The sequence below is a fragment of the Canis aureus genome, chromosome 20 (genome assembly GCF_053574225.1).
Source record: "Canis aureus isolate CA01 chromosome 20, VMU_Caureus_v.1.0, whole genome shotgun sequence".
In the NCBI taxonomy this organism is placed as follows: Eukaryota; Metazoa; Chordata; class Mammalia; order Carnivora; family Canidae; genus Canis; species Canis aureus.
This window is the reverse complement of record NC_135630.1, coordinates 21,607,329-21,634,657: the sequence shown is the minus strand read 5'-3', so window position 1 is coordinate 21,634,657 and position 27,329 is coordinate 21,607,329. Positions and strand designations below refer to the sequence as shown.

The 27,329-nt window shown below is 37.9% G+C and overlaps 1 protein-coding gene across 1 annotated transcript in view; it reads right to left on the bottom strand.

Moving 5' to 3' along the window:
* ANKRD50 (ankyrin repeat domain 50) overlaps positions 1-22,951 on the bottom strand; it is a 31,178-nt gene extending 8,227 nt beyond the window's left edge. The window contains exons 1-3 of the mRNA XM_077861112.1: positions 22,722-22,951; positions 20,212-21,157; positions 2,592-2,821 (exon numbers count right to left, since the gene is read on the bottom strand). Of these exons, the coding sequence (XP_077717238.1) occupies positions 2,592-2,821; positions 20,212-20,723 (742 nt within the window). The 5' untranslated portion in view covers positions 20,724-21,157; positions 22,722-22,951. The remainder of the gene's footprint in view (positions 1-2,591; positions 2,822-20,211; positions 21,158-22,721) is intronic.
* Between the last annotated feature and the right edge of the window lie 4,378 nt (positions 22,952-27,329).

Below are 27,329 nucleotides of genomic sequence, written 5' to 3'. Positions count from 1 at the left end.
GTGACGTCATCAGTTGAAAGTGATTACAGAAGTTGCCATATATTTGAAGAGGATGTCCTCAATATATAATAAACTAATAAGCAAATAAATCAATAACAAATCAATTAATATTAATAAACATCTGTGAGCATGTATATACATATATATATTTTAAAGATTTTATTTATTTATTCATGAGAGACATAGAGAGAAGGCAGAGACATAGGCAGAGGGAGAAGCGGGCTCCTTGCAGGGAGCCCAATGTGGGACTCGATCCCGGAACTCCAGGATCACATCCTGAGCTGAAGGCAGATGCTCAACCGCTGAGCCACCCAGGCGTCCATATATACATAGATAGATAGATTTTAAGGATTATTTTAAAGATTTATTTTAGAGAGAAAAAATGAGAGCCCTCATGCATGAGTGGGGGAAGGGGCAGAAGGAGAGATCTGATTCAAGCAGACTCCCTGATGAGCACAGATCCTACCCGGCTTTGACCTCATGACCCATGAGATCATGACCTGAGCTGAAACCAACAGTCAGCCACTTAACCGACTGAGCCGCCCAGGTAGCACAATATCTATGAATATATAAATCAATTGTCCTTTCCTTCTGTAAAAACGCATTAGTTGCAGATAAACTATTTCATTTTCTGATGTACAAATGGAAATATTTCTTATCCTATTAGTGGTTCAGGGCGCCTCTCAACTCTAATGACAAGAGATAGTAATCTTAACACTAAAAAGTCATACATACATACTCATGAAAGCATCTTGGTAAGATTTTCTGTACCCCCAAATGACTAAGGACAAAAAGTTGCCAGAAATAACACTTGCTTATTTTTGCAAGCTGATCTTTTTCACATGAAAAATTTATGTATTTCCATCCACGTAACTGAATGAACACTAGCCAGCCTTAATTATGGGACAGAGTATCACCTGTCACTGCCTTTATATTACTACCATAAATACACTTTCATAAGGAATACATACAGAGTTTAAAAAACAAAGCTCTTCCAAATCTAAATGCTTAGTAATATTAAAAATTCATATGTTCATCATTAATGATAGTTATCTGTTCGGTAAAACAGAACTGAGAATACCTGTTAATAATCTGAGTATCTTGAGTTAAAGCTACTGAAAATATAATTGCTTTTTAAAAGTTGAAACTCCTAATCATTATATATGTGATTCTCTTTTATTATGAATATGCACAATTTAATACATTGCCATCGAAGCACTTCAACAAATTTTTCTAAGGCTGAAAAGTGCTCAAAACTTTTAAAAGAATAAAAAACTGATTTACTGAAATGCTGGACCATTTCCCTGTTGAACCACTTTGTATTCTTACTGAAAATATTTCCCAGGGTATGAAACTTCTCAATGCTGATAATAGAATGATAGAGTGATAGGATGTGCTCCAACCTTTATAACCTGCTGCTCACTGAAATTATTTGTTATCCTCAAGAATCTGGGAGGGGAGGGTCTAGGAAAATAAAACCTAAAAGTACAACAATAAGAAAGTCAAATAAATTCTGGCATACTGATATATTAATAAACTATGTAGCCATTAAAATAGTTATTAAAAAGACAATATAGTGACACTAAAAGGCTTACAAATGTCAAAAAGCAGGAAATCAAATTGATATAAGGAGGATCTCAATTAGGCAGGATGACATACACAGAATTTAACACATAATGTTAAGGAGTGGTTACTTATTACTTTATCCCTGAAGGATGTTAATATTTGACTATGTTGTCATTTAAAACATTTTCCATATGGAGCACGTATTATTTAATAACCAGATAAAACAAATATGAAAATCTTCAAAAATACTAGAGGATTAATTTCTTTGTGCACAAAACAGTTTCAAATAGGCTATTTCCTTCAGTCCCATAACAAGTCCAATGCTGTTACCCCACAGTTATACCCTCATAGGCCGATTCTGATTAAGGGCCAAAGTAATTTTCATTAGATTAACTCTCACCTGAAGCCATTAATAACAATGCTGCTGGTTAGTGCAGTGAATACATCAGGAAAGAGAAAATCTCATTCCAAAAATGTTAAATTCTCAGATACGAGTGGATGAAACTTATTTAGACCCAGTAAAAATCTTAATGTTCCTTCTCTCTGGTGATACGTCTGCAAATTTTAATTCTGAATACACTCATTTCAATTCAAAACCATGTTTCAACTTAAAACAGCGAAAAGCAGAAAGAAATATGTAGGACATAGGCAAGGAGAACTGAGAAAAATCTAGGAAAAATTTAAATAAATGGAATATGCTATGTTCATAGATGGAAAGAAAGCACTTTTTATATTTCAAATTTCTCCTATATTAAAAGTTTTAACCAAATTTAATATTTTTTATTTCATTAACAGAATTCTTAAAAGTATGCTATTAAAGCCAATCTGGAGGAATAGAAGTAAAACTATATAATTTAGAATAAAATATTGGTGACAAAGAGGGCTAGGAAGTAACTGTACAAAAAAAAAAAAAATTTAAATATTAAACCAATGTGGGATTCCCCCAAAATGCCAACAGATGGTTCGGAAGATAAGACAGATAATTTAGAAATATGTCAGTAACACATCAACAAACATACACTTACCGGTAAACATTTTAGTAACAGCCTTACTCTGTTTTCGGGCGGAACACAGAAGCAATAGCCATGGTGGAAAGAACTCATGGTGACCAGCTAAAAGTTCTGCAACAGTTCCAGATAAGCTGGTAGACGTCTGTTCACCTTCAGTAATGTTACACCCTTCATCAACAGAATCAACAAGTAGATATAGGCTTTGCTGAGGAGGCTTCATTCCCAAAAGAGGGAGAAGAACACATCTGTAAAACACACCCGTATGAACATTTTGAATATTATTGGCTATGATGTTTAGTTTATCACTCAAACATTAGTAACGTAGGTTATAAATATGTTTTAAGAATAAACTAAATTTTAGAATACAAATATTGTACAAACTTTAGTTCCTCACTTTATGAATACTCATCCTAAATAGTTCACATTTTCAGTAACACTTTCCACCTTAAAATATGTGAGAGAGTATGCGTGTATCAGTAATTCAGCATAAAAATAAGGAGGACAGTAGGAATGTCAGGAAACTAGATTTCAGTGTTCCCTTCCTGATTTTTTCAGTCACCAGTAAAAAGCTTGAATTGCTTATAACCAAGTAAAAATGTGTTGCAAAGGATAAAGAAAAAAAGAAAACAAGTTTGGGGACTGCTTTAATAAAAAGAAAATATCGGGCAGCCGGGGTGGCTCAGCAGTTGAGTGCTGCCTTCAGCCCAGGGCATGATCCTGGAGACTGGGGGTCGGTCGAGTCCCATGTCAGGCTCCCTGCATGGAACCTGCTTCTCCCTCTGCCTGTGTCTCTCTCTCTCTCTCTCTCTCTCTGTGTGTGTCTCACATGAACAAATAAATAAAATCTTTAAAAAAAAAAGAAAGAAAGAAAATATCAAGTATCCTACAGAATTTAGAAATGTTTTATCATTCTTTCTCTTACAAAATGACTGCAGGCTATACTGGCGTGTCACACACAAATTTTATTTGAAAAGATAGTACAAAGATAAATCACTATAATCTAGATCCCATTTGGGACCATTTGGTGTATGTTCAAATTTCAATGTAAAGGACAACTTATTAGGTTTAATTCAACAAACAATGCATTTCCTACTCATAATTTATATTGCAAATCAATGTAACATTTTCATAACTGAAACAATGCTCATTCATTTTCAACAAATATTTACTTAAGCATGTCATGTACTGAATAAGGCACTGAAAGGGACATAATCCATTTAGTTATGAATACCAAATATTTATAGCTAATCCTTCCTACAACTCTCTTAAACTTTAAATCTAATTTATCAGTATGTCCTATCAATATTTCTTTACAAAAATCTCTCAAACCCACCTCAGTCTGTAACATTAACCCCCTACTCACACCACCATCATCTCTCTCTCACCTGGACTATCAAAATCTCCTGTATGTTCTGTATGTTACTTGTCTCCAGCCACTCCCCAGGGTTCCTACTGCAGCCAGAGCAACTTTTTACAATACTACTCCAGCCACACTAGCCTTCTTTCAATGACTTTTATTATATACAATCACATGAGGACCTTTTCATTTGCAGTTTTCTCTACCTGAAATGTGCTTTTTTCTCTTTATGTAATTAATTCATCCTTAATCTTCAACTGTAAACCTGAGAGTCACTTTCCCAAGACTGAATCCCTATAATACACTTTCACGGTATTAAATATTCCTTTCATAACACTATCAAATTTGCAATGTTAGACTTACTAATTCAATGTCATTAATCCTTGTTTCTTCCTTTTCACTGTAAGCATCAAGAAAACAGGGACTATGTCAGTTTTGCCCATGATAGTGTACCCCGAGACTTAGCATAGTGCTGTGCCCATAATAGATCCTAAATAAAGACTTGACATTGTTGTAGTCTAGAATGGAAAACAGGAAACTTCAAAGCAGTGTTCCCAGTGCTATGGTAAACAGCAGTAACATTACTAATGTGGTAAATAAGAAATGACCAACTCAAGGGAAGTAGAGAGGAAAGGCAGAGGATGTCAGAGAAATATCCAAATATTAGGTGCTCAAGATGAATTAAGTTTTGAAGAACCAATTATAACTTTCCAGGAATTAGGGAACCCTGGGTGGCGCAGCGGTTTAGCGCCTGCCTTTGGCCCAGGACGCGATCCTGGAGACCCGGGATCGAATCCCACGTCGGGCTCCCGGTGCATGGAGCCTGCTTCTGCTTCTCTCTCTGCCTAGGTCTCTCTGCCTCTCTCTCTCTCTCTCTGTGTGACTATCATAAATAAATAAAAAATAAAAAAAAAATAACTTTCCAGGAATTGTAATAAATTTACAATAAATTTACAATAAAATACAATGAAGGGGAAGCCAGGCAACCCTGACAGAAGGAATATGCTAAATTTGGGAAAATTTACTTTCCTGTATCTTATGTATATATTTCCTGTATTAGGAGAACAAAGAAGGTTGATGAAAAACCAATACTATAGTTAATATATATATTATAGTATTTAACATATTATATAGTAAGTACTATCATCACTGCCAGTTGAGAAATAACACACAGTGCTGTGAGAGTACACAGAAGGCCAACCTAACTTACATTTGATAGGGACAGGGAGGGGAGAGGGCTTGGGAAGACAAAAAAAAAAAAAAAGGAGCTTCGTAAGGAGAAAGAGCTAGGGTAGGGATAATATAATACACAGAACCCCCATTTCCTCCCCCAAAAATCTAGTTGAGGCAACCTCACCTGCAAAGTCTTGAAAAGAGAAAGACCACTGAACAAAGTATGGAAGAGAAGAGTTAGGACAATGCATAAATACTGGGCTTTATAAACTTTATTATGAAATTTGGAGTATGACCTAAGGGTATTAGGGTATTAATGAGCCACTGAAGTATTTTAAGCAGGAAATTGATATGTTTATATTTGTGTTTATAAAGATAACTGGCTATATTTGAAGGAGAGCCTGAAGCAGGGTTAAGTCTACAAGGGAAGAGTGACATGGAAGGCCACTGCTTATAAAAAAGGGGAGGGCACCACTGCTAACTTTCATTCACTGTTCTATATGCTTTAAGTAGTTTACATATCCATTAACTCATCAGATTCTCACATTAACTCTTTAAGATGGTACTATTATAATACCATTTCCAGATGAGGAAATCAAAGCAACATGAGGATAAATCATTTGTCCTAAGTTAAAGGAAGAGATTCAAGTCTAAGGACTGACTCCAGAAACTACACAAGGTGCCAATTCATCCGGTTTGCCTGAGACTTTCTAAGTTTTAAGCACGGAGTCTAGAAACTAGCTGCCCTTCCTCCCCCCTCGCCCCCACCTCCTGGGCAAACCAGGTGGTCAGTCACCCTAATCTATACTCTTAACCATTAGGGTCTAATAATTATGGCGCATATTGTAAGGATTTGAGGGAAATCTGGCAGGTGAAATTGATGGGATATGATTATTTGATGGCTTTTGCTCACTCTAGGTTGTTGGCTCTTTTCCTAGTTTCTTATAATAGCAACTGAAATAATTGTTTCATACTTTTCTTCTAATATGATCCTTTAATACTGTGTATTCCTTTCTAAGTATTTTCAATATCATCTAGCTCAAAATAATTTCCCTTTGATTCCTTCTTTCAATTATAGGTTATTTAGAAGTGAGCTCTATAGCTTTCAAATATTTGGGGATTTCCCAGGGTTTTTTATGTTGTTGTGTTATTATCATCATTTATTTCAACTGTGATCAGATAACATACTTTGTATAACAGGCATGCCCTTAAATTTATTAAGATTTGTTTTGTGGCCCAGAATATATCTATCTTAGTAAAAGTTGTATGGGCACTTGAAAAGAATGTGTACTCTGCTTGTTGGGTAGACTGTTCCACAAATGTCAATTAGGTCAATTTGGTGATAGTATTATTCAATTGTTCTTACCGATCTGCTGTTTATTTGCTCTATCAATTACTGAAAGGAGAGGTTAAAAGATCAGAATGTAAATGTAGATTTATCCATTTCTTCTTGCAATTGTATTAATTTTGATATTTTGAAGTTGTGTTATTAGGAATAAACAGTTACAATTGTTACATCCTTTAGGAATTTATCACTGTATCATTATGAAATGCTCCCCTCTTATGCCTGGTAATATTCTTTTCTTCAAAGTTTACATCCCTTGATATTAATGTAAGCTTTTCCTTTTGTAGGGTTGGCAGGGTATATATTTCCTCATTCTTTTTCATGTAGACTATATGTCTCTTTCTATACAAAGTATACTGAAGGCAACATATAATTAGATCTTACATGTTTTATGCAATCCAACTGCCATTTTAGTTAGGATATTTACAATTTATATTTAATATGATTACTGATATACTTCAGTTTAAGTCTACCATGTTTCTGTATCATTTTGCAATATAAAGGTACATCTGTTAAATATATTACTTAGGATTACAGTTGCTAGGTTAATGGTCATACTTGTGTATACTTTGGTAGTAACTGACAAAATATTCTCCTCAAAACTTACATATATATTCACAAAGTTATGTAAGAGTGCCTGTTTAATTTTTCCACAGATGCACAGAAAATGGCATCATTATAGTCTTAGTTTACATTTGCCTATCATGAGGCCAATCACATTCACATATGCCTAGGAGTCATAGTTTTTTTTCTTTAAATTGTGTCTTCGTATTTCTTTACCCATTTTACAAAAGACTATCAATTTTTCTTTTAAGGACGCCTTAGTATTAAAGAAGTACGTTTGTTGCTAATTTTCACCCACTATATGTTATTTTTCTTTTTGGCTTTTAAAGGTATTTTTTAACATGCAGTTTCTTTCTTTGTTTTTATGTAGATAATATATCAGAGCTTTTTTTTTATGATTCCTGAGTTTTATGTCACTTTTCTGAGGGTACTTCCCAACTTTATGCTTAAAAAACATTTCCTCATGTCTTCTTCAAAAGCTTTGAATATTTTATTTTTACTTTTTAATCAAATTAATTTTGACATAAAGATGTGACCTAGGGTTCCAATTTATTGTTCCATATGGCTCCACAGATATTCCAAAACTATTTATGAAATTATATTTCTCCTATTGATTTGAAATATCTCCCTTTTCACAGAGTAAGTCCTAATATATACTTTGGATATATTTCATTTCATTCTGTTGTCTTACCATCTCTTTTCCAAGCACTTTTATTTCTGCTTCATGTAATAGTTTAACTCCAGCAATTGCTTATTAATTACATTTTCAATTAAGGCTATATGATGTTTGGCCACGCATTTCTTTTGTTCCATGGCAACATTTTTCCGGTGAGAGTTTTCTGTGCTCGGTTTCTCAGATTCCTTCCTCTTTTGTTCCTGAGATATATTTTTAAATATCTGTGACAGCTCTTCTTCAGTAAGATAAGTTCCCTCTGGACCAGCAATTGCAGGTTAGTGTATCCAGTGTCCAGGCTTGTAAGAATTCTCCTTATGACTCAGAGTTACAGGCATGAAAAAGGCCTTTGAGCTTCTACTTCTCCCCAGCCAATTAAGACCAGAAGCTGTGGGGATACACACATGAGGCATGGTTTCTCACCACAAACCTCTCCTGAACTACCCCCAAATGTCTGACTCACTCTTCTCTGCCCTCTTTGTTCTTCCTTTCTGCCTAACTGGGTCCAGGGGAGCTTTTAGTACATAAGTCTTTAACCTGTCTCCATGGTTCCAAATAAGAGCTTTTATACTCTTGATGATATTCAGGGTATGGACTTATTTTAAAGAATAAATGTTCTGCTAGTTTTGTCTGCATCTCAATTTGATGTTAACTTCCATATTATATTGAGGTTTGGGCTTATAGCTCTTTTATCGTTTTACTTTCTTGCTTTTGTACTATTTTCCATGTCTTAATCATATTACAACCAGAAGCCAGTTTATGGCTTTAAAAATGTTAAGCTATTTTTTCTAGTCTTGACCTCACCTAAATCTCAAAAGTAAAAATCCCCCAAACTATCTATCCCTGTGGATACCCCATACGCATCTCAAATTTAAATGTTTAAAGAAGTATCCTCTCAATTTTTCCCCCCAAATACATTCTTCTCCACCTGCCTTCTCCATGTCACTTAATGTATCTTATCATCCCCTAATTTCTTTTTATAAGATTTTATTTATTTGAAAGAGAGGGAGAGAAACAGAAAGAGGGGGAGGGGGGAGAGAGAGAGAGAGAGAGAGAGAGCTTGTGCAGACAAATATGGGGGTGGGCGGGAGAAACAGGCTCCCTGCTGGGCAGAGCGCCCAACACAGGGCTCCATCTCAGGACCTTGGAATCATGACCAAAGCCAAAGGCAGATGCTTAACTGACTGAGCTACCCTGGTGCCCGATCATCCCCTAGTTTCTTTTTTTTTTTTTTTAAAGATTTTATTTATTTATTCATGATAGACAGAGAGAGAGAGAGAGAGAGAGAGGCAAAGACACAGGCAGAGGAAGAAGCAGGCTCCATGCAAGGAGTCCGATATGGGACTCGATCCCAGGACTCCCAGGATCATGCCCTGGGCCAAAGGCAGGCGCTAAACCGCTGAGCCACCCAGGGATCCCATCCCCTAGTTTCTTAAGTCAAAAATCATAGGTTTCATTCCTGAGTTCTCCCTTTTGCTCCAGCCACAATGCTCTCCTTTCAGTTCTAACATCAAACATGTCTTTTACTCCTGAAGGACACCTTCCCTAATCACCATGTCTTAAGAAGACTTTGTCATCACTTACTACTGCTACTCTAAACACTGCATCTCAACTGTCTTCTTTGTACTAGTTATATTCTCAAATTAATTTATTGCATTATTTGTGTAAGTTGTAAGGCTAAGTGAAGCTCTTTCCACCTCCGTATCCCCTCCTCTAGGATTTGGCTGTCTTCTCCTACCACACTAAGCTACTCTTCTTCATATCTTCTCAACCTTTCAATTATGAAATATATCAATATCCAGATCTTGGATCTTCTCTTTACCTATTTATATTCACTTTTTACATAAGTTTATTAATGCCCTTAAGTACCATCTATATGCCACTGAAAACCAAATTTATATACACAGCCAGGAACTTTTTTTCTGAATCTAGACTTGTGAATCAACTTCTCTGCTTAGATATCTAATGTTGAATATATATTAAAACCCAAACTTCAGACCTCTAAACCTCATCTTGTGTTTCCCTTAGTCTTCTCCATTTCAGTAAAGGGCAATCCCATTCTTCCAGTTTCTCAGAACCATAATTTTACTTCTCTTTGTTCTCTTCATACTCCACACATCCAATGTGCTTTCAGATCAATCTTAAAAATAATCAAAACACAGTAATTCTCACTACCTCCACCACTCTACCCAAGTCCAAGCACCACTGCCTCTTACTTCCATTACTGCACTAATCCAGTACTTATTGCCTTGCTTCCACCTTCACCAAACTAGTTCTCAACTAAGTAGCCAACATGATACTTTAAAATCTTAAGCTAGATATTACTATGCTGTTTAAAAGACCTGATATCTTCCAAACTACTAATAGTGAAAATAAATGAATAAATGTACATGTTGTACTTACAACAGCCTTGAAGTCCACACATTGTATGGATCCTATTTCTCTACTTGACTCCTTTTTTTTTTTTTTTAAGATTTTATTTATTTATTCATGAGAGACACAGAGAGATAAAGAGAGAGGCAGAGACACAGGCAGAGGGAGAAGCAGGCTCCATGCAGGGAGCCCGATGTGGGACTCGATTCCGGGTCTCCAGGATCAGACCCTGGGCTGAAGGCAGTGCTGAACCGCTGAGCCACCCGGGCTGCCCCCCAAATTCCTAATGTTTTAAATTAAAATATATTATTCCTCAGTCAAGAAATAGTTACTGAGTCTCTACTATATTCTATGCCCTGGAGATATAAAGGGAACAAGACAGGTAAATAGTCTGCTCATTCCAGTAGGTAGGCATAAAGTCAAAGTAAACAAATGGCACAAAATAATTTCAGATCATGATAGACACTGAAAACTAAGGAATGAAGAAAATAAAAGTGTGATGATCTGATTTAAGAAACTGACTGGGTAGGAGACTTCTTAAAGATGTGATGTAAAGGAAAGGCTCTCTGAGGAGGTAATATTAAAGCTGGCATCTAAGTGATATCAGAGCAAGTAGTCACATAGAACTACTGGCTGGAATTTGACCTATTTCAGAACATAACAAGGGTAATGATGTGGATAAAGAGCAATGAATAAGGATGAAAGTGGTACAAGCTGAGGTCAAACGCTAGGCAAGACTGGATCATGTAAGTTTATATTTTACTCTAAAGGTAGTGAGAAGCCATTGGCAGATTTTAAGCAGGTAATTAATATGATCTGATACTCCAACTGGTTTGTGAAGGTAAGGGGGACAACAACAGCAACAGGAAAACCATATTGGGAGGCCAGTGCAGGAGTCTATGCAAGAAAGAACAGAAGTAGTAGAAATGGGGCTGCATAGAGGTGAAGACATTTGTTTTATCACTGAAATAAAACAAAAATAGTTAATGGATTGAATGTAGGGGATGAGTCAAATTGAGGAATCAATGATTTCTAAATTTTTGATGAAAATTATGGATTTTGTACGTGAAGTATTATTTCCTTAGCTTTTTTACTGCTAGCTATTTTTACAATAGTGGTATAGTATTGGTTCCACACCTCTAGCATTCTCCTTGAACCGAGAAGCTAGCCACAACATGTCCTTCTCATGGTGATAGTACAAACAAAGAGGATAAACCCAACTACTCATGCACATTTTAAGCCTCTGTTTGAATCATGTCTACTGACATTGCACTGGCCAAAGCAAATCTCACATGGTTGAACCAAACGGAAAAAGTCAGAGAAGTATATTTCTCCTCTGGTAGAAGGACCTGCAATATCATATAGCAAAGACCAAGAGTACATGGAGAGATGAAGAACAAAAACAAATCAATCTATCACAGTTTCTATGTATTCAAATCATGAGTCATAATTGTAAAAGGTCTGTAACTTCTGGAAAGCTCCAAATCTTTCTTCTAGATAACCGCAAGATATAATTAGTTCTCCTAATTAATACTTATTTATTAAGCAATTATATGAGCACTTAAAATTCTATTTTATTACCAATGGCTATATTTAACTATGCATGTACACAGTAAAAAAAACAATAACAGTAGAATATTTCTCAGATTAGAATAACACGAAAGACAAAAAAACTGAAAAAAAGTAAGACAATTATATATAGTATGGTCAAAGACATAATGAGAACAACGGGAGGGTAAATAGGCAACCAATCAACGGGAGGGTAAATAGGCAACCAAGCAGAATATACTTAAAAATGTATTTTTTAAAATGTAAGCTCTATGCCCAACACGGGACTTGAACTCACAACCTTGGAAATCAAGAGTCAAATGCTTTACTGACTGACCCAGTCAGATACCCCTTAGAGATATTTTTAAGGGCAGAAAAGCATTTACTTCATTAATTCAAGCCTCTACTATATGGAAACCATTTTATTTCATAAAATTTTTTTAAAACTGCAAACATGCTAAAAACAAAGTAAAAACAAAACAAAACCACCTAAGAAGAAAATAATCTACAACATATATAATAAAAAATCCATACCTTTATTTTACATACATGAAGTTCTCATTAAACACTGAGAAAAGTAAGAATATTCTTACTTTTCACATCTCCTACTAGCTTTAACACTCCTACATGCTTAAAATGTTTCTTAAACAACAAATGACCTTATGTGCTCTGATGAGGCTTCTGAAACAGGATACTACTTTAGATGGAACAGAATGAAATTATCAAGAGCTATAAAGATATGCAGAGAAATTTGAATTTGTTGTATAGGTTATCACAGTCTCAGAAGAATGACCCAAAGAAAGCACTGTTTTACTATGGTTAATTGGCAAACTATGAACAAAATGAATTGGGATATAGAGGCTAAAATTAAGTAGATCAACTAGGAGTAGATGAATAAATATTCTAGATTAGGGTAAAAGATTCAAGAAACATTCTAAGAAAAAGATTAAATGCCTTAGAATAAACTAATAGGAAAAAAAAAAAAAACCACCTCTAGAAACAAGCTCAGGGCAGTGCTTCTTAAACTTCAATGTGTACAAGATTCACTTAGGAAATGGGTTTAAAGGCATATTCAGATTCAACAGACCTGAGATTCTCCATTTCTACTAACCTCCAAGTGATGCCAATAATGTTGATCTTAAGATCACACTTTTAAGTAGAAAGAGTCCAGGAAATAATTAAGAAACAACTTAGATAAAAAAGTCAGTTTTCCCCGAATTTCTGATAATGATCAAGTTTCATATTATATGCTTTCCATGTATCCTTCCATCTTGGCACCTGTTAAAGTTGCATTTTTACATTTATTTTTGTGATTATTTGTTCCAAGTATTTCCCCACACACACTTAACCCGGTGAGTGTCCTGTTTGGGTCACAACTTTAGCCCTGACACTGAGTGTATTTCAGGCACCCAGCAGGTGCAGAATATTCATTTCAGAAATAAATGAATGAGCCAATGAATAGAAATGTTAAGAAAGATGATGATTTGAAAAACACAGAAAGGGCAGCCCTGGTGGCTCATCAGTTTAGCGCCGCCTTCAGCCGGGGGTGTGATCCTGGAGACCCGGGATCAAGTCCCACGTCAGGCTCCCTGCATGGGGCCTGCTTCTCCCTCTGCCTGTGTCTCTGCCTCTACCTCTCTCTGTGTGTCTCTCGTGAATAAACAAATAAAATCTTTAAAAAAAAGAAAAAAAAAAGAAAAACACAGAAAGTGAAAAGATACACGTTGATCAGAGTGAGGATAAAAGCTGATGATACAGATTCATTGCTATCATATTAGACATGAGCATTGGAAGCCATGTAAAGTAAATAAAATTATTGAAGGAGTGTGTTTAAAGAGAGAAGGAAGACCTAAGTATGCTTTGTTGAACAAATACTTAGAACCTAGAGGGTTCTCTAGGGAGGGTAACCAAACAACAGAGTCATGGGATTTGGAAAGGAAGAAATTCAAATAATGAAACAAATTCTAAGGCTAAGATAGAGTGAGCAATGAGTTCAAAATCTACTATGCATAAATATCTTTCTGTGATTATGGATACATAGAAGTCTGACTTCAATAAGTTAAAAAATGAGGTGAAAGTAGTATTTGCATACAAAAATTCAAGATATGAAGATTTAGTGGGAAATTTGAAAAAATATATTTTTTTCAGAGGAATAGGAAACATGTTTCTGTATGAAAATGCCAGTAGGGGCCAGGCTGGATTTATAGACAAATGAAGTAGTCTTGGAATAGAGTAATAGAGTTGGGGAAACTCAATCAAATGAGGGCATGTAGGCCCCATCTAAAGACAGCAGCTAACTCAGTTCCACCAGATTACTGATTCAAAAGAATGAGAACCTAATATTGTCAAAATTTCCATTTCTTTCCAAGAACAAATAAAAATCTGGACGTGTGTGTGTGTGTGGAATTTCCTGAATTGGGTAAAAAATATTCTATTTGTAGGGCATAACTTTTACTCTCTCTGTTCTAAAAAAAAAAAAAAAAAAATTTCTGAGCTAAGAAGTAAATGAAAGAATGACCAAGCAGAACTAAAAACGTGGCTGAAATCAAACAGCATAAATATGGACCAATAGGTTATGTCATTTTTCCTTTTTTTTTTATAGGTAATGTCATTATAGCAGAAGTGACTAAAGGTTAAGGAATAGTTCGTAAAAATGATAAGGTGTACCAGGAACGGGAATCAATGGAAGGCTCTTAGATATAAAGTATAAAAGAGAAAGAATCCATCAGGGGTAGAAAGAAGAGGTTTTAGGAAGGGAACATGGGCGGGTTTGAATAAATGGAAGTCCATCTTAAAGTAAAATTAACATGATTAAAAGTTGGAAACAACAGACAATTCAATGAAAAATGACTATCTTAGACTAAAAAGAAATATAGAATTTTGATTATGAAAATGATATTCATTTATTTAAAATATGAACAGTAAAGATACTTTATAAGATCTTTTAATCTGATAATCGCTAGGAATGGATAATGACAATTATTTTAAATAGTATTAGTTATACAAGACAGATAATAGAAAGGGAATATTTTGCCTTGAAAATACCCCAAAACCAAAAGTAAGAGGGAAGCACACATTCCAGTCTCATTCTGTTCTTGTCCCTTTGTTGAGTATGCCAAAAATACTTGGAGCCAGTTAAGACAGAAGATAGACATCTGACCACTTAAAACTATCTGGACTAATGCCATATTCATACATGCTAAAGAGCAGACACAGCAGGTTAATAAATTAATAATCACTATACCAGACTGGTCTGCATGGAAAACTGACCTAAATGATATACCATTTCAATTCTTTCTTTTGCAAGAGCTTCAGCTGTCCTTCAATTAGGTTCAAACATATTCTAGATAGGTAAGTAGCATTATTCACTCATTCAAATGATAATCATTTATCACTTACTATATGCAAAGTGCTGTTCAAAGCACTATGGTAAACATAAAAAATTAATCAGTCATGAATAATGTCATGAAGAAGCATATGCCTAATAGAGGAGATAACAGAAGATGCATGCATAAAGAAGCTAAAAATCTAAAGAGATACAAGTGAAAAATTATAAATGTTCAAGATAAGGAAATAAAAAGATTAGAAGACTTAACCATTTGAGGATTCCCATCTGATGTAAACAAATGTCATTTGGTCTTCAATTCCTTTCTTTTTTTTTTAAAAAAAAAGGTGTTTTTTTAAAAAATTTTTTTATTTATTTATGATAGGCACACAGTGAGAGAGACAGGCAGAGACACAGGCAGAGGAAGAAGCAGGCTCCATGCACCTGGAGCCCGACGTGGGATTCGATCCCGGGTCTCCAGGATCGCGCCCTGGGCCAAAGGCAGGCGCTAAACCGCTGTGCCACCCAGAGATCCCTTCAATTCCTTTCTAACAAGCATTTCACTACTAACACATGTTTTTCTGCTAAACTCTCAAAGTTTAGAGTCAGTCATCCTAATTCTTCATCACAATTTTATTCCATTTGCACATCGCACAGAACAAAATTCTTTTACTCAGGAAAATTGATATAACACATAGAAAACTCATACCTGGTCCTGTAGATTGTTAATTAAAAATAAAAATTACAGAATGAGATCTACCAGGAACAAAAATTTGTATTTCCTAGCACACATCCATCTAAATTGCCAAGAACACCCTTGGGTTCAAGGACCATGACAGGAAGGTTCAGAAAGGAGTTTCTGGTTGAATGAAATAACCACATTCATTCATTTCTGCCTCTAAACCAGTCACAAGATCTGAAACTACCACACTCCTTCTCACATTTCCTAACTTAGATATCTTGATACTTCTGTCAAAAATAACTGAGATTTGTTTTACAGTTTTATGACTGCCAGGGAACTGTAACACTAACTTTAGAAAATATACAAAATATACAAAGTTTTCCAAAAAGAGGCTGAAAAGGCAAAACTGGCAAAGGGAAAAAGGCAAAAAAAAGAAAAAAGAAATCAGTCTCTAATTCTCAAATAAAAATGTAATTGTCATTAACTTAGTTTCATCAACAGAAATGAGAAAAAAAATCTAAATATAGCAACAAAAGCTTTGCACTTTAACCAATTAAAAGAGAAACAGGGAAAAGGGAAAAAAATAAATTAAGGGGTCTTCATCCATCATTCCCTTTAGCAGATCATATAACTCTTTGCAGCTAGTGTTAAAACATTCAAGTGTTTCATGAACACTCGAACAAGTATTTACCCCAAATATTATTTCCCTTTATACCAATAACTTTTATCGTAAGAACTTAAGCTCCATGAAGGCAGGGCATTTTGTCTGTTCTATTCACTGATTTATGTACAGCTGAATTCGACCTAACACACAGAAGGTTCTCAAGAAGTATCTCCAGCTGAACTGTGCTTAAAACACAAAAGACTCAAATATTTGCTATAAAAATCAATGAATATCAGAAGAAATTTTGTGACAACTAAATCTAAAAATCAAGATACTATATTATGACAGAAAGGAAAGAAAGCAGCATTTAACTAGAGTAAAATAACATTCCTCTTTTTTTTTTTTTTTTTTAAGATTTTAGTTATTTACTCATGAGAGACACAGAGAGGCAGAGACACAGAGGAGAAGCAGGCTCCATGAAGGGAGCCTGATGTGGGACTCGATCCCGGGACTCCAGGACCATGCCCTGGGCCAAAGGCAGGCGCCAAACTGCTGCGCCACTCAGGGATCCCCCATCTTATTTTTATTATCACATAGGAAAAAGGATTTCAATAGACCAGTAATTAACAAGTTACCATGTAGGTGTATGACTTCACGTAAGAAGTTTTTTTTTTTTGTGGTATTACATATTCTATCTAGTATTATTGAAGATAAAAACTAGGGAAAAATTTAGGAAGTAAATTGCAGAAAGTGTATAAAAATGCATTCAATAATAAATCGCTTCTCTGCAATTCCCCCAACTTTGTGAAATCTGTGAAGAACTAAGATTTTTATCAATTTTCTATTACTATTAAATTGTTTCATACGTGAATATATTAAACTATCAATATTATTAAGTGTTAGATGTTTAAAAAGGAACAATACAAAACTGGTTTTTAATTTTTTTCTTTTAAAGATTTTATTTATTTATTAAAGACACAGAATGAGAGAGAGAGAGAGAAAGAGAGGCAGAGACACAGGCAGAGGGAGAAGCAGGCTCCATGCAGGGAGCCTGACGTGGGACTCGATCCCGGGTCTCCAGGATCACACCCTGGGCTGCAGGCGGCGCTAAACCACTAAGCCACCAGGGCTACCCTTAATTTTTTTCAAAAGCATATTATAATATGCTTTGATCTCTGTCTCGCTTAAAATATTATAACTTCTTGAAAACAGTGATTGTTTACCTGTTAAATTACATTTCTCCCTGCCTAAATAAAATCAATTCCTATTAAAATGCTCTAAAGGACTTATTTAACCAATCAATCACCAATAAACTTAAAATAAAATCTTCACTCTGTCTAAAAAGTAAAGGCTTAGATCATCTAATGCAAAAATATTTCTCTTTAACTATGAACTGCATTGTCATATTTGCAATTGACTACGGTTATATTAGAGCTTCACAGTCTTAAAGGAAATGTACTCTATAAATCATCATAAACAGTTGTTACAATACCAGAGTCATCTAATTTATTTGATTAATTACTTTAATGATGAAGAAAGAAAGTGACCCAGGTTTTTGAAAAATCTAGGAAGAGATTAAGAGCACCAAAATGGTCCAAATAAAAAGGCTATGCTTCCTCTATCAAAATACAGATTAGGAATACAAAGTGATTAGTTCCTTCTGCCAATCAGAAAATCAGGACTGGTGTGGTTTTTACATATAGCTCTAATTGCTTATTTCCCTTCAATTAGTTAAAAGTCACACAGGGAAAAAAATAGGGGGACCATCTGAGTATAAGGACCTTTTTCAGAAAAATCTATGCTACCATACAGAATGATATGCTCAAAATCAAAATACAGCAAAAATATAGAGTTATCAGACATGATTTAAAATTTTTAAAGACGTTAGAAATTTACATATGAATTCTAAGAGAATAAACTGTAAAACTGCTTAATTTAGTTGGACTAATAAATTCAACTTAGCTAAGTTCTTTGAAACACTAATATGTTAAATCCACATAACTTACAAGAAATCACATTATAAAAAATGAAAATTCAGCTCTTCAACTAGTGTTAGGATCATCAGAGAAAGTAGAAAGTCCATTGGAAAAGAGCTGTTGATATACAGAGATTTTAAGTATCTTATAAAGTAGAGTTTTATATATTAAGGACTACACTACTGGTTCCATTCACAGTGATTCCATTTTTAAAACTGTCCACTGAACCTGGTATTTCATATTTGTGCACCAGTATCACCTATCAGATTTACTTGTTACTTAAAAATGATCTAATAGTTTTAACCCTGATGTTGGTGGCTAACAGGAAAAGATAGCAGATTTGCCCTGAGTTTTATTGAATTACAATTATACATTAAAAACTGCAAAAATATCACACCTCTCAAAGATACCTCCCTTTGGGTGACTTTAATATACCTGTCCCATGTTTAAATTCATATACCACTATCCATAAAGATCATTCCAGATTACTACTACACATCACTTATATGAGTAATCTGAAACCTACACTCAAAATCACAACTGTGACACACACCCCTGTCCTCCACAAACTTCCAATCTACTCTCCCCCTCGAGTCCTTCAAAGAGTTTCTATGACTACAAACATGTGCACATACACACATGCTTCAAATCCTAGCTCTGCCACTGACTAGCCTGTAACCTTAAACAAGCTACTTAAGCTTCCTGTGCCTTGGCTTCCTCATCCATGAAGTGGGAGTAATCACAGCACCTATCTCACAGGATTGCTATGAAAATTACGGAACAATATTTGTAAATCATTTAGAACACTGACACATAGTGTTTGCTATATTATTAGTATTTTCAATTATCACTTAAAAATGAATAGATTTAATGCCATTAAATCTGAGGACATCATAAAAAAAATCACTCCTTTCATAGCGATTCAAATCCTGTTTCAATGACTCTAAGGGACACACAGAGAAACAGATGGACATTTGGTCACACACACACACACACACACACACAGGTATGCTAATCTCCACCACATGGTATACCTGCCGCTTTAGGGAACAAACTCTTGCCTGCTAAGAACTATTTACCGTGCAGGGATAAAAGTCTATGGAAAATGGGTAATGCAAGTAGCAGTGAGGCAATAGCAAGCACAAAAATAACAATTTGCCTGCTTCTTCTACAATGAGCAGAGACGGGTGATATGCAAAGAATTATTCTCAAGGAATCACATTTTCTTGAATACACTTTGGATCTACAACAACTCTAAAAAGCAACTTGCTCACTTCTGAGACCAATTGATTTACCTATGGGAAAATGCTTAATTGAGGTTAGGGAAAAGTTGTTTTTCATATTGACCACTACAAATACTAAAATTATGCCAGATTTTCATTATTTTATAAATATCACATATTTAAAAGTACCACTTAACTTTGTTTACTTGATAGGGGAATAAATCCCAAAACACAGATTTTCTGCAGATTCTCAATGGTCAATGATCTCTTTCAAAGAGAACTTGTCTTAGAGAAATAATAATACTATAAGCAAAAAAGATAGTAGATTCTATGCTGAAAGTTCCTTTAAATTCAGCATCATATTCAGTTCGCTCTCCCCGAAAACGTAGCCCACTTTCAGGCAGCTAAATGGTTTTCTCTACCATAAGAACATATAGCCCTCACCAGTTATAGATAACAGTAGAAAAGTAAATAAATAATATTCATAAGTTTAAAAAAATTAAATTTCAACAGTGTTTCACATTCTGTTATTAAACAAGTAAAATAAAAGACATACTTTTAATCCATATCCTATGCAACACAAAGCTTAAATTCTGTTTCTTTCAATACTCAAAGTAGACATGTGTATTTCAACTACAGATTACCCCCAAATACAGAGGTAGTACAGGTACCCCACAAAAAAAAAAAAAAAAAAAAAAAACCACTAAAAAAACTCAAAAAAAAAAAGAGAGAATCTAGAAAACTGTGAATTTTTGCTTAGAAACCACAACATCAGGGCATTCTTATTGTTACCTTTTAAATGCTTCAGCTGGGTTCCTTTCACATTCTCCAGGCTGTAAGAGGCTTTGGACTGCTGGATCCCTTAGTTTATCCTCATATCCTTGGAGTAGTCCACTGCGGCAGATCTGGGCAACTAGACCTCTAATAAACCCTCCAACACACAAAGTGTCAGAGTCTTGGGCTTTGCAGAAATGAAAGGCCAAAGCCTGTCGATGTAAACCTCTCTGCAAGCTTGTAGGTGAACTTGGCCACAACAGCTCAGTGCATAGGGCTGTCTTGCCACTGCCAGGCCCTCCTACCAACAACACACCCCAGGCAGCTCCTTTTCCAGAGACAACACTAGCATTATTCCCAGAATTCATTACAAGGGATGGTGTGTTGACAGCACTATTGCAGCAGTTAGTTTTCTCCTGGAGGCAATGCTGAAGCTTGTGGAAAACCCACTCCCTACAGTAAAACTGCTTCCCCTGCAGTAAACTCGTTTGAGCCATTTTGCAGACTTTCTCTTCCCAAGGATTAGTCATAATAGGTTCCTTATCTTCAACATCTGCTAGATCCTGGATACATCAACACAGGTCTTTACATCCATTAGGACATAACTTGCATATTAAGTTGACTTTGAATGATACATAACGAGTTACAGTAAAACTCAATAGCCACAGATGCCACTTGCCAACTGAATGTGCATGACTTTATTTGGCTCTTTACTCTTGATTATCAGCAGAGAATATATTAGTTTAACTGTTGAACTGGTAGAAAATTGCCTGGTTCCAAAGCATGGCAATACTTTCCCTAAATCTTGATGGGTCACATAACTCCATGGTTATGTCTGGAGTTTATGTGATTGTGGATGTTTCAAGTGTACAGATGAGACAATACATCTGGAAAACTAAAGAGAATGCCCAATCTTTCAATTTGTACAAAATGCTTCTCCAGATTCGAAGTGTTAACTCTGTATCTGAAAATTAGATGCAGAAAATATGTCCGTTATAGTAAATGCCATCAAATAGATTACGCGCATACAGCAGATAGGTAGGTAGCTCTATATTTCTTGTGGAAGGACAGTGGCTCCAACTATTAGACCTTGCCAGTTTCAGGCCTCTGGGCAACTGCCAGCGAGGAAACTGTTTCAGATTATGGCTTTTTATGTGGCAGAAATGACAGGCCTTCATAATCCAAAGCATTCCTCAAATGCACTTTTCAAGAGGGTAGATTCTTAAGGAACCTGTTCACAGGTTTTCTAGGTTCAAGATGCCTGGGAAAAATCAACATTTCCACAAGTAACCAAAATAGATCTTAGGGCAAAATATTGTAATGTTAAGAGCTTATTTACTTAGAAGCTTACAAAGGATACAATCTGCCACTTAAAATAATCCCAAAGATCCATATGCTTCCAAAAAAAAAAACCCATATACTTAATCTTTGGCACTTTCAAAAAGTTGGACAATTACTCCCCCCGCCCAGAATCATAATTACATTTTCCTTCCTCTACGGTTATGCTTCCCAAACAGCTTACATTTCAATCGTTACCCTAGATTTTTGTTGTTGTTGTTGTTTGTAAACTTACTGTAGGAAGAACAAAAAAAACAAAACAAAAAAAAAAGGGGGCTTTATGCACACACAGTAACATCCTTAACTCTTGGCCCAAAAGGTCCTTCCGACTAGGTTGGTAGAACAGCGCCAGTTAAAGGAAGCTCTATTACACTGCACAGTCCAGCCAGTCAAGGGCTCTGTTTACTCGCCTAAGTCACACTTCTTTTGTTGATAGTTCGCAAAATCTAGGGGATCCTTACCCGGGCTGCGGCTGGAGGGGAATGGGGAAGGGAGGGAGAAAAAAAAAAAAAAATTTTTTTTTTTTTTTTTTTTTTCTTGAGGGGAGGCTGGGGATGATCTTCCATGAATGACACATCTAACTACGAGTGTGAGGGGAGTCCGTCCGTCCGTCCTTCCTCCGCGCTCAAGATGAAGGGTTCGGATGGGGCCGAGGGATGCAACCTACGGCAGTGGCCCGAGAAAAGGCTGCCGGGGAGGAGCGGGGCGCTTCGGGGCTGGGGGGCGCGGGAGGGGGGTGCCTACGGCTCCGGCCTCTGCTTCCAGCTGACAGACAAAAGGAACTCCGGGATTCCCAGGGACGGGAACCACCTCGGGATGGCGCGGCCGCCAGGAGCCGCAGGGGGGCCACCTCGGGGAGGCCACGCACCTCTTCCCTTCCAGAGGGCTGGGAACGCCCCAACACCCCGCCCCGCCCCGAGATTTTGGGGTGTGTCTGGGGGGGGGAGGGGTGCCCGACGTCCTCGCGGATCCCAGGAGGGGTCGCCGCCCCCGCCCGACCCCCCGGGGCAGAACCAGGGGGAGAAGTGGGGTCTGCGGCCGAAGGGCTGCAGAGGCGCGGGCGGGGAGTCAGGTTCGAGCCCAGCCACAGCCCGAGCGCCCGAGCCCCCGAGCCCCCGAGCCCCCGAGCCCCCGAGCCCCCGAGCCGAGGAGGGGCCTGGCCCGTGCCGCCGCTGCCGCCCCTCGGTTACCTCCGCCGCCGCCGCCGCCGCCGCCGAGCCCCAGACACTTGCTCCTCCGAGAATCCGCGGCCGCCAGCGCTCCCCGGGCTCCAGCTGCAGCCGCGTCCTCCGCCCGGCCCGGGGCTCGCTCTCGGCTCCAGATCCCCCGCTTGGCCCCCGGCGACGGCCAGTTCCAGCTGCCCCGGCAGCCTCGGTCGAGCTCCTCCCAGCCCCCACCGGCCAACCGCCGCCGCCGCCGCCGCCGCCGCCGCCAGGGCAGTGACTGTCTCAGGCAGCCCGGGACGCGGCCGGCTCCGCCCCGCCCAGGCCCCGCCCCGCCCCCGCGCAGGCCCCGCCCACCCGCCGCCCCGCCCCCGCGCAGGCCCCGCCCCCGCCGCCCGCGCGGCCTTTCTTCGCCCGCCGGCTCCTCCCCCCCGCGCTGCCGCCGCCGCCGCCTGTGCCCGGGCGTGTGCGGGCGCCCGGACCCCGCTGCCGGCGTCGCGGGACGACCTTTCTCGGGGGTGGCCTTGGGGCCCCGCCTCTCGGGGGGCGGGGGCTGCGTTCTCACGTCCCGGGGCTCACGCGAGTCGCCGCTCCCACCCACCCCGTCACCGCTCGGCCCCGAGCCTTTCTTTGTCTTCCAGGCCGGAGGGGCTCGCGGGCTGGGGGGGGGCGCCCTGGCCGCCCCGGGATGGGAGCTGAGCTGGGGGCTTGCGGCTGGCAGCTCCTTACACCCCTCGTCCCGGAAGGCCACCTCCCCGCCCCGATCGCCCGGGCTCCCTTGCAATCCCTGAAATTCCCGGGGCGCCTTTTACTCGCTCAGTCCGGGACGGAAGGGAGCCGGGCGAGAACCGGGAAGACTATCGTAAGATTGAAAAGTACAGGCGGGTGCAGGGCGGCCTCCCCACCCGCTTGGTGGCAGGGACGCGGCCTCCGCCAGGTGGAGGCGGCAGGAGTCGGGGTCTGCTGTCAGCCCCCCCCCCCCCCCCCGGGACGGGCGCCGCCGCGGGGAGAGTCCACGGTCGAGGTCACCCGGCTGGGCAGTCCCCGGAGGCCGCATTTGTGCTGGGAACGTGGGTGTGCGGCGACCGACCGAGCGGAAAACGCGCTATCTTCATTGTTTTATTATTGACGCTGGAGCCGCGAGCTCTCCTTCTCCCATTCTCCATTAATTTGAATATTTATTTCCCAAATACTAAACCGGCCAGCCATCTGTTTCTTTTTTTCTTTTTTCTTTTTTTCCTGGAATTCCAAAGTACAGCTATCACAGTTAACTAGAAAAACATATAACCGAATAGATTGCGCTTCGGCTTAGCCTTGCGCTCTGTTTATTCCTGGTTAGGAATATCCATTTGCAGCTTGCTGATCTTAGTATTTATTTATTCTTATTTTAGATTTATTTATTCATGATAGAGAGAGAGAGGGGGAGGCAGAAACATAGGGAGAAGCAGGCTGAGCCTAACGCAGGACTCGATCCCGGGACTCCAGGGTCGCGCCCTGGGCCAAAGGCAGGCGCCAAACCGCTGAGCCACCCAGGGATCCCCTGATCTTACTATTTATTTATTTATTTTTTATTTTTTAATTTTTTTTTCTGATCTTACTATTTAATTCATTGTGTGTGTGTGTGTGAATCCTGAGGTTCTATTCCAAAGCACAAGCAAGAAAGGCAGAAGATTTAAATTCTCCAGAATTCGAGAGCTGAAACTTGATTTTTTTTTTAAAAATACAATTTTGATTTGCATTTGCTTAATACGCCATTTTAATTACCACTTAGCTTGTTCGCCACGAAGCTTTATAGTCTTCGACTCCTTCAATTTCATGGCTGTAATTTATGTTTAGAGAAAAAAATTATAAATATGTGCATCGTACTAGCATTTCCATTAAACTACTTGCTAATATAATAATTGAAATAATTTCTGCCCCGTACAGAGAGAAGTTACGGAAACTTGGTTTAGTGGGCCAATTTTTCTTTTTTAAGATTTTATTTATTTATTCCTGAGAGACATAGAGAGAGAGAGGCAGAGACACAGGCAGAGGGAAAAGCAGGCTCCATGCAGGGAGCCCAATGTGGGACTCGATCCTTGGACTCTAGGATCACACCCTGGGCTAAATAAAGGCAGGCGCTAAACTGCTGAGCCACCCAGGGATTCCTATATATATATATATATATATATATATATATATATATATATATATATATATTTATATTTATATTTATATTTATATTTATATTTATGATAATTATCTCAGAATACTACTTGAAATGCATCAGCAATAACTGAGCTGTAATTAATTTTCAGACTTGTTTGGAATTTTTTGGCTTTAAAGTTTATTTCACATTTCACTTTTATGGCTTTTTTGCTTTCCCGAATAGAAACATTTCTGAAGAGGAGGGACTATGCCCTACACAGCTTTGCATTCCCAACACTTAGCAAGGTTCCCTGCTTGTAAAGCCCGTTTGTTCTTTCATTCCATAATTACTTACTTGAAGCTTCCAACTACCTGGCATTGTGCTGAACTTAGTGATGGGTTATACACGACTGTGGCTGGATGAAGATAATTTCTTAAAATCTGGGGAACTATTGCAGGGCAAAGGAAACAGAATTATTTTAGCCTACTTTTCTTTTGAAATATCCATCCAAAAATGATGTTTTTTTGTTTTTTCCACCTCCTCTAAACCATATTGCTGCCTTTAAATCTCTCTCACCAAAAGCTGAGATCTCCATTGTTGGGGAGGAAAAAAAACTATATATATATACACACACACACATATATATATTAGACATGTGCACATGCATATATCTAATATATATGTGTATGTTCATGTGTTTACACTTAGTGGGCCTATTTACCAATCTAACCAGGACATTTTTTGAGAACAAAAAAAGAGAAACAATAAAATTAATTAAAATTCTTTAATTCTTAGATATATATATATATATTTTTTTTAAAGATTTTATTTATTTATTCATGATAGTCACACAGAGAGAGAGAGGCAGAGACACAGGCAGAGGGAGAAGCAGGCTCCATGCACCGGGAGCCTGACGTGGGATTCGATCCCGGGTCTCCAGGATCACACCCTGGGCCAAAGGCAGGCGCCAAACCGCTGCGCCACCCAGGGATCCCTAATTCTTAGATATATTTATTTATTGAATGGACATTTGATTATATTTGGTGGAGATATCGAATAGTTCTATTGAAATATTATTTTCCAATAATATAAGTTACATATATAAACACATAAATATATATTTATACACTAAATTTTATGGCTTTTTTATCAATTACATGAATGCTAAAAATGGCATAAGCAGCATACTCAGTACATATTCACATAGATTAATCAATTTCTTAGTGTATTTTTTTACTAGCACTACATACTGGTATTTTTCCAGAGAATGCACTTTTTTAAAATGTAGTTTTCCTTATTTTTAATCTGTTCATAAAAATTGCCTCAAATCTTCCTCAGATTTGAATAAATTTGAAATTATTGACACCATTAATGCTTCTCTGTATACCATGGTATATATTTTTTAAAGGTTTTATTTATTCATGAAAGACACAAAGAGAGAGGCAGAGACATAGACAGAGGGAGAAGCAGGCTCCATGCAGAGAGCCTGATGTGGGACTCGATCCCGGGACCGGGATCACATCCTGAGCCACCCAGGCATCCCTACCATGATGTTTTCAATTGAAAATTTTCTCTGTAAGTGCTGAGGTACCTAGTAAGTTCAAAGCAAACTCTAATAAATAAAATATATTCTCAATTTAAATGTCTTTTTATTGAAATGCACAGTTTTCAGCCCAAATCTTTCCATAGGAGTGTTCTTTTTTCAACCTCAGAGTAACATAATTCAACAAATACTTTTACAAGACAAAGCTCATCATATATATTTGCTTTATGTTTATTTTGATAGTTGCAACCAAATTTAGATACTGCAAAATTATGGGTCTTCTCATTTTTAATCCAGTTAGATACAAAATATAATTTTATTCACTGAAAAACAGAAGCTCTATGAAAAGATTCTCCTCACAAGTTTAAGTGCTCCAAAGCACCAAAGCACAATCACAATTTTTTTTTTACAATTAAGAATTTGAAAACTAAGTCTTTTATAATGTCTGTGCCCTATAGTGAAGTACATTCAGTTCCTTTCTTTTTTTTTTTAAAGATTTATTTATTTATTTATGATAGACAGAGAGAGAGAGTGAGAGAGAGAGAGAGGCAGAGACACAGGCAGAGGGAGAAGCAGGCTCCATGCCGGGAGCCCAATATGGGACTCGATCCCTGGACTCCAGGATCGCACCCTGGGCCAAAGGCAGGCGCTATTCCGCTGAGCTACCCAGGGATCCCCCATTCAGTTCCTTTCTTGATTGGTAGAGGTATACTTCAATATTTTCCTGTTTGCAACTTTTGCTTTCAATAATTACAATACCTAAAAACTGCAAAAGTCTACTATTTTAATTTTAGGGTTAATGATTTTAAGTGAAAATTCAAAGGATTCCTTTTAATCCTCTAGTGTAACTAGTGTCCATCACTCAGATTTGTTTACACTGTAATTTTTAAAATAAATATCAATGGCAGGCAGTCTTCCATATTATGCCACAAGTTTAAAGAACTCTGTTTACTTCACAAAGCAT